Raw genomic sequence first — 8455 nt, 5'->3', positions numbered from 1 at the left:
CATTCCTGTGTCTGCCAAAGGAGCTAGGACAGGACACCAAGAAGTGTTAATGGAGCGTGGTTCTTCTGTCTCATTCATGGAGAAAAGGGTTTGTTGCTGGTGGGAGTACCTTATACGAGTATAAAAAAGCTAAGGCCAAGTTTGCATGTTCATGGATTCTACAGTAGCAGTGTTTTAATACCTAAGAGTTTTTTAAAAAAAATTGAAGCATTGGTTTGGCTAACTGAGCAGAGGTGGTGTATCTCACCCAAATGATAAAAGTTTCTCATTGCAAATGAAAATTGTGGAAAAAATGGGTTTGAGATTTGCTTTAAAATAGCTCCAGTAGTATTTTGCATATTAGTATTTTAATCTCCCATGCTCTTTAAGCGTTCTGATTATAAAAAATAAACTACAGTTAAAACTAGTCCTTTTTTTAAGACTGTAAGGGTTTTTTTTCCAGACTAATGTGATTCTGCTGTTAACTCTTATTTGAATCATTTACACCAAATGCAAGTTCCTTAGACATAAGTTTTATCAAGTCTTTTTATGAATGTAAAATACAGCCATGAATATTCATCTACTGTTATAAGTGGTGCTTGAATAATTTTATCTGAAATTCCTTGTGCTGTTTGTATTTTAAATTAATATTTAAATTTCTGATTTTTTTACTAAGGTTTACTCATAAGAATCACTGCTTGAAAAACCTCCAGTACAAAGTTATCTAAAGACTTAAAAATGCCTCCCCGACCATCATCTGGTGAACTATGGGGCATCCACTTGATGCCACCAAGGATCCTTGTGGAGTGTCTTCTGCCAAATGGAATGATAGTGACTCTAGAATGCCTCCGTGAGGCCACCTTACTAACTATTAAACACGAACTCTTTAAAGAAGCAAGAAAATATCCTCTCTATCAGCTCCTTCAAGATGAATCTTCTTACATTTTTGTAAGTGTTACACAAGAAGCAGAAAGAGAAGAATTTTTTGATGAAACGCGGAGACTTTGTGACCTGCGACTGTTTCAGCCTTTCCTAAAAGTCATTGAACCAGTAGGTAACAGAGAAGAAAAGATTCTGAATAGAGAAATAGGTGAGAATATCTTTTATTTAAACACAGCTAATCTAACTGGCTTCCCTTCAAAATACAAAACAAGTAAATGAAATGGATTGTGTTTGTCACCTGTATCTGTTGAAGTCTGCATTGCATCATTGTCAATTGCTGCAGCAGATGTCCAAAGATGCTGATTTTAATAAGCTGATATTTGTAAGCTGTGAATTTTTTCACTGTTCTGTTTCATTCACATGTAAAATCTTTGCTTTGTATGTATTTGTAGTTGTATGTGGGTTAGAGGGAGTTTTTTGCTTGTCCCTTATTAGCATTATTTCATGTTATTGCAGAGTGAAGACTGTTCTGTTGCTTTGGAAGTCAGTCTTAATTTGTTTTGAAGTTTACAGGATTATAAATTCAGGTTTTAATTACAAATCTTAAACCACATTTCCAGTGGAACACTTTTTAAAACTGTTCTCTCTTGCTTAGGAAGTAAACTTTAACAAATGAAGTGTTTTTCCTCCCTTTCTTACTAATAGAGCATGGGGACGGAAGGGAAACAAAACCACCTGAGGCTGGAGGGGCAGAGGGGAGACAAGTTGTAATGTTTCGAATCATCTCTGGAGTAGCTTATCACTTTCCATTACCCACTGAGCATGGGGAGACTAGTGTATGCTTCAGCATCTAGGTGAAGTATCTAAATTCAGGCAGCACGTGCATGCCTGCTCCCTTTGAGCTGCTAACAGATGTACACTGCAGTGGCAGTCTTGTCAACTGGAAATACTTGTTCTGGGGTGCTCCTAATTGTTAAAGTATTTAGCTGTTTTGAATGTATCATAGGTAAACTACTTCTGTTTTGCAAAGCTTAACCTGTTCAAGGCTCAGGGAGAACAGTGGCTAGCTAACCGTGCAACAGGACACTCAAGGTTCCATTGGAACATTTGCGCATAAATAATTATTTATGCAAGTAATCTCATTCAAGTAAATGGAATTACAGCTGAGACAGAGGACCACAGAGAAATGGACTCTTATGACATGACTCGATGCCAAAGAGCTAAACACAGTGTCTCTTGGAGGGCTTTTAAAATACTGTAGTTAATAATACTGTCACACTTTCAAGTACTGTAGTTAATAATAAAAAAAAATTGAATAGCTGTCATTTAGTTGTAAGCAGAGTTGACTGTGGTCCTACTGGCTACCAATAATCCTGCCAGGGTCTTAGAAAAAATCGGACACCACAGCTCCTCTGATCCACTCAGGAAACTTTGTGCAGACTTCAAAGGAAGTTTATTACTGGCTCTTTTCCTCCAGGAGGAATGTTAGATGCGAGAGTGGAGACTTAAGGCTTTCAGGATCTTCAGTGAATGTACACCCCTCTTCCAACCTTTTTTGTGACTGCTGAGTGCACTTAACTTTGGAATTGAGTTGTTCTTGAATGAAATAAAATAATTATATATCCACGTAGAAGCCAGTGGTTAACACAAGTACTTTAAGCTTGTTTTGCTTAAAGCGTACTTTTTCTGTCACTGATAGAAAGAATCTTGGGGTTTAATTATCAGTTACAATTATTACCTCATGCTTCTTCAATGCTGTAGGTTTTGCTATTGGCATGCCTGTCTGTGAGTTTGACATGGTTAAGGATCCAGAAGTACAAGACTTCAGAAGAAACATTCTTAATGTTTGTAAAGAAGCAGTGGATCTTCGAGATGCCAACGCACCACATAGTAGAGCCTTGTATGTCTGTCCTCCGAATGTGGAGTCTTCATCTGAGCTACCCAAACACATATACAATAAGCTAGATAAAGGTAAGATAAATATTTACAGCAGAAATGCAATGTTTTTTTTCAGTGATTAGTCAGAGTACAGCTGGTGCCTTAGGTAAGTGACTGTTCTACATACTGTAGTTAGTATACTCCAGCAATATCTTACACCTTAAGTTATTCAGAGTAACTTTCTTGGTAGAGTGTAGATTCAAAAGGAGACAACAACACCTAAAATTACTTTTTTTTGCTATTGTAATAACTGAATCTTGAAATATAACTTGGTAAATGGAAGTAATTTTTTTTTTAAAGGGAAGAAACAATTTGTTGGCTTTGCATTTTTGTTCTCTCTGACATTCAGAAATATGGAATGAAATTATGCTGAATCATTGAGTTATCTTGCAGTCCCCAAATATGAAACAGTTACTGCTGTTTGAAGGCTAAAGAGTCAGTAGTATGTGGTTAATAAAAATATTCTTAACCTCAAGGGGTAAAAGTTTGAATTTACTCTGGAGTCAAAAATAAACTGAACACACATAGGTTCTTGCAGAAGTTATAAGCCCTTCATCAGTTTGGGCTAAACCTTGTCTACATCTTTCAGTAGTACTGTAAGCAACTGGCTGTGTTCGGGTGGTGGGAGTTGCTTGGTTGGGGTTGTCTGGGTTCTTTGTTTTGAAACTGTATTGAAAATGAAAGGCCTAATAATTTATTTTATATTTATCCTAGGGCAAATTATAGTGGTGATATGGGTAATAGTCTCACCAAACAATGATAAGCAGAAGTACACCTTAAAAATCAATCATGACTGTGTGCCTGAGCAAGTTATCGCTGAAGCAATTAGGAAGAAAACACGAAGTATGTTGCTGTCATCTGAACAACTGAAACTTTGCGTCTTGGAGTACCAGGGCAAATATATTTTAAAAGTCTGTGGCTGTGATGAATACTTGTTAGAAAAATATCCACTGAGCCAGTACAAGGTGAGTAACGTAATGGATTTGTTCTGAAATACACTAAAATAGTCTTTTGTGGGAGAAATGTGATCAGTTCTGACTGGCTTGCTTCTTCATTCAATAAATTCAAAACATAGGAAATAAATGTGTGTCCGTCTTTAAAACAGTTGGCTAATGCAGGAGGGTAGTGTGCATGTTTGTTGCTGTATGTGCTTCGAAGGTGGGGAGGAGGTAATTTAAACTAGAATTTGTATCAGTAATGTAAATTTTCTTTTCTGAATGAAGTAGTTTACTTCTGAAAGGGATAAATCAGTGGTAGGTTTTTTGGCAGTATCATTGATTTCTGATGGAAGAAAAGAGGTATTCTTGAATTGGGTTGATGTAATACAGAAGGAAATTCAATCACATGTTAAATTAGGAGGCAGCTATTGCTACTGTGAATCTTGTCGCTTCCACCTTTGGGGATGGAAACATTCTAAACAAACTATTTGTTTTCCTGTTACATCTTTAAATTTTTTCGTATTTAATAAGTGACAAACTTGAGCACTGCATAGATGATTGTTAAATCTTCCTTGTGGCTGCCTGCCCTTCCTTGCCCAGGTTTTGTTAGTGCTGTGAGTGTGAGACAGACCTGCTGGCAGAAGAGCATCTGAGCAGCCCTCTCTGGAACAGACAACAATGTCACCCTGTAGATTTCCTGACAGACTGCTGCTGCTTCCTCTTTGAGGAATGTGGTATAATAAAGAGCTTCCATTCATTCCTTCATCTAAAATGGTTGACAATCTGCTCTCAGGAGCAATGAGGGAAGAGAAGGGGGCTGAAGGATTCTGAATAATGGGAGAAGCAGCTCTGTTCTGTGGGAGCTGGGGAACAAGTGCAGGCATACATGAATAATTTTGCACAGTCATCTTGAGATCAAACACTTAGACCTATTTGATCTAATGTGGTTTCTTCAGAAGTGTCTGGAATGCCTTTACTGTGCCACAAAAGAGCTTGCTAATTACACTCCACGGCTGGACCTGTCTTAACGCATTGTGTTTTGTGGTACTGTTGCCAGACAATGCTCTCGGCACTGACTCCTGAATGGACACCATACAGGCTTGTAGCTAGAGTCTGTCAGGATCAGTGCTGAGCGCAACTGAACCAAAATGAGTGTCTTCCATTTCCCTTGTGCTCTCTGCCTGTGACCAGGAGCATCAGTCACCTGCACCAGGTCTGCCCAGCAGGCCAGTACAGCAGTTTGCTGTGCCAGAGCAGCTTGGCTGCTTCCCAGAACTGCTCTACTCTGGACAGTCTGCCCTGTTTGTGCCGCACTGTGCTGCAGCTAAGGAGCGCTACAGGAAACCTGGCTTGTCATTTTGTCACCTCCTGTCTTCTGTCTCCAGTTCAACCTTCCACTGTTGTAGAAATTTGTTATGTATCAAAAAATGTATGAAGCACTAGTGTGTGATCCTGCCCAACAATGTATTTGAACTGTTGGATAACTATAAGCACTGTAAAGCGTGTACATACAGGGACAGTGGTAAGCTCTGTAAATACTCTTCTATATTTTCTGAGTATTTTCAGGTATAGACTACCAAGAGTGTAAACATTGAAAGCATGCTGAATTTTGGTTTTGTTTTCTTGCAGTACATAAGAAGCTGTATCATGCTTGGTCGCATGCCCAATCTGATGCTGATGGCGAAGGAAAGCCTGTATACCCAGCTGCCACTGGACACCTTTACGATGCCATCTTATTCCAGGCGTATCTCTACAGCTACACCCTACATGAATGGAGAAGCCACAGCCAAATCCCTCTGGACTATAAATAGTGCTCTCAGAATAAAAATCCTCTGTGCAACCTATGTAAATGTGAACATTAGAGACATAGACAAGGTAAGACAGAAGCTATATGGCTTTGTACATGATTTTCAGGAGCTCATGGTTTCCCTTTTGAGTTTTCTGTTCTGTGTTTCCATCAGAAAAGGGGTGTTACTTAACATGTTAGAAAATTAGACCACTGTTCTTTAAGCACTCAGTTTTAAACAATACAGCACCTGAAAACTTTTGTGTACTACTGAAAAGGTGTGAGTTGTATTTAGCTGTGTGTGAGTGTTTAGCTAAATATCCTGTCTGATAGGAGTGGAACTCAATTTGCACGGTTTGCTTCAGCTCAGTGTCTATTGCAGGGAAGAACATTTGTCTTCTAAATAATTATGTCTAAGAATGTATTACAGTAATTGGAAATACTTCTCATGAGGGGGTGCTGGGTAGTGTGCTATCTTTGTTTTTGTAAAGGGGGGGATGGGACGCTCGAGGAGGAAAGGCATATAGGGTTCAGTTCCACTGAAGTCATACTATAAACCTGACTCTCTAACTTTCACAGAATTTATTTGGTCTTTTCTTTCGCTATAGCTTGGCAGAGGAAGAATCAAAAATAAATTCAAGGGTTTTTTAGAGTTTTTAAGAACTAGTTTTGCAACTAATGAGGGAAAAGGCCAAAATTTTTTTTTTTTAAGAAGGGTGTGCTTATATACTTTGCTTCAAACCTTGCAGAGCATGAATGATTTTGGGTTGGGGGCTGTTTGGTTTCAGTTTTGGATTTGTTCTTTACTTGATGGAAATTAAGGGGTAGTACATTGTAATCACAGTATACATTGATAGCAAATTAAAAAATAGTTTGTAATATTTCAAAGATAATACTAACACTGACATTATTTTCAGATCTATGTTAGAACAGGTATTTACCATGGAGGGGAACCTTTGTGTGACAATGTGAATACTCAGAGGGTACCTTGTTCTAATCCCAGGTAAGATAAGTACTTGATCGACCATAGAGAACCTGACTTCCAGGGCATCAGACAATAGCACTGAAGGAGTAAAGGCTCGATTTAGCCACTATTCAGCTAGAGCTTCTTGCTTGCAATTTCTTGGCTTAAGTATTGTAAGAACATTTTTACTTAACCCTGTATTTGTAAACAATTAAATTAATTCAAACAGAAGTGTTTTGTGTCATTGCATATAACAGCATAGCTTCCTTACTGAACAGATTGGCTTTACTCGTGCATTTGCAGTTGACTCTGAAACGCAGATATAATTTAATTACTCATTAATACTGTGAAATCAGCATAGCTCTGGGCAACTGAGCTCTGCTTTAACTGTGGATCAGTAGCAGGTGCTCCTGCTGTTGATGCAGGTTCAGATTTCACTTTCAGCATGATGCCGTGTGATGTGACATAACCTGCAGATATCCCGGTGAGGTTGCACGGTGTGTGCTAAAGCATATATTCCCATCTTGCAGTTATCTTTTTATTTTCTTCCCCTTCAAGCTTAGTTGAGTTCTGAAAGCTATACCACATTTTTTCCTTAAAGTGAAAAATATTTCACCAGCTAAACCTTGGTGTAGCTCATATGCAAATCCGTTAGCTTTAGGTTACCTACGCTGACAGTAGGTCAGCAGTCAGTAGGTTTGCAAGAGTGAAAGTGAATGAACCTGTGATGCAGTTTGCAGGAACTGAACCTAGCATGACTTTTTAAAGTTTTGGTGCTAGAAGGCTGATCAGGGAAGTTTCCAATCCCAAACCGCATGTCGGAGGATCCTTCCTTCAGTAAAAGGAAGTGCTGTATGCCCATACATGGTTTAAGTAGGAATATAACAAATGCTTTTTGGTAAAACTGACTGAATGCAGTTGTCTCCACGCTTTGCTTCGACCTGGTTTTATTCTGCTTTTTCAATCTTACAGATGGAATGAATGGCTGTCATATGACATGTACTTTACTGATCTTCCACGTGCTGCTCGGCTCTGCCTTTCTATCTGTTCTGTTAAAGGCCGGAAGGGTGCTAAAGAGGTAAAATCCTTCATGGCTGTAATAGACTAAGAAGCAAAAGCTACTTAAGTCAAGTTTGGGATGATATTTGATAAATGCTGTCCTGGCAATGAACCTTGGTCCAATATTTGATTTGAATCTGATCAAAATAGGGGTTTTTCTTGTGTCTAATTCAGACTACACTTTTTCTGTGGTCAGAAATTAAATGGGAAAAAAGCTTATCTGTTCAATGCTGTAAATCATGTCTAGACTGTCTTACCAGCCAAAGATCAGTGTTAGTCTTTTCAGGTGCAAGTGCCTTTAAACTCAAGTTTCTAAACTCATAATTTACCTATTTATTAAAAACCTGCAATATTTATACTTGAATTCAGAGTTGATTTTTTAAAGTAAAGAAAACTTGTACTGCTCTAGCATTTGGTGCAAGATCCCAGATAGTTTTTTAGGAATGTGCATATGGCATTTAATTCTAGTCACCAGCATCATTAAATTCAGCGTTTGAGTGTGTGTGAGCACTATTACAGTACTAATTGTGAGTACTATTTGAGTGTGGTACTGTATAGTTTTTGTTTACAACCACACTTACGAATCTTACAGAATCACAGAATGGTTTCGATTGGAGGGGACCTTTGAAGTCCAACCCCATTGCTATGGGCAAAGGCATCTTTTAGTAGATCAGGTTGCTCAAAGCCCCATTCAGCCTGACCTTTGAACACTTCCAGTGATGGGGCATCCACAACTTCTCTGGGCAGCCTCTTCCAGTGCCTTGCTACCCTCATTGTACAGGGGAAAAAAAATTCTTAAGTCCAATTTAATCCTATTCTCTTTCAGTTTAAAACTGTTGCCCTTTGACCTGTTGCTACGGGCCTTGGTAAAAAGTCTGGGGGGGGGGGGGGGAGCGTACCGCACGCGTA

The 8455-nt window shown here is 38.7% G+C and overlaps 1 protein-coding gene across 1 annotated transcript in view; it reads left to right on the top strand.

Moving 5' to 3' along the window:
• Nucleotides 1-652: 652 nt before the first annotated feature.
• The window catches only part of PIK3CA (phosphatidylinositol-4,5-bisphosphate 3-kinase, catalytic subunit alpha), a gene marked incomplete at its 3' end in the record, with an annotated part of 15812 nt that continues 8009 nt past the window's right edge, over nt 653-8455 (top strand). The window contains exons 1-6 of the mRNA XM_010136141.1: nt 653-1069; nt 2623-2832; nt 3514-3764; nt 5367-5612; nt 6441-6526; nt 7460-7565. Coding sequence (XP_010134443.1) covers nt 718-1069; nt 2623-2832; nt 3514-3764; nt 5367-5612; nt 6441-6526; nt 7460-7565 — 1251 coding nt within the window. The remainder of the gene's footprint in view (nt 1070-2622; nt 2833-3513; nt 3765-5366; nt 5613-6440; nt 6527-7459; nt 7566-8455) is intronic.

Source organism: Buceros rhinoceros, unplaced genomic scaffold (assembly GCF_000710305.1).
Source record: "Buceros rhinoceros silvestris isolate BGI_N320 unplaced genomic scaffold, ASM71030v1 scaffold34155, whole genome shotgun sequence".
Lineage (NCBI taxonomy): Eukaryota > Metazoa > Chordata > Aves > Bucerotiformes > Bucerotidae > Buceros > Buceros rhinoceros.
The sequence above is the reverse complement of the archived record's forward strand: the minus strand, read 5'-3'. Positions and strand labels throughout refer to the sequence as shown.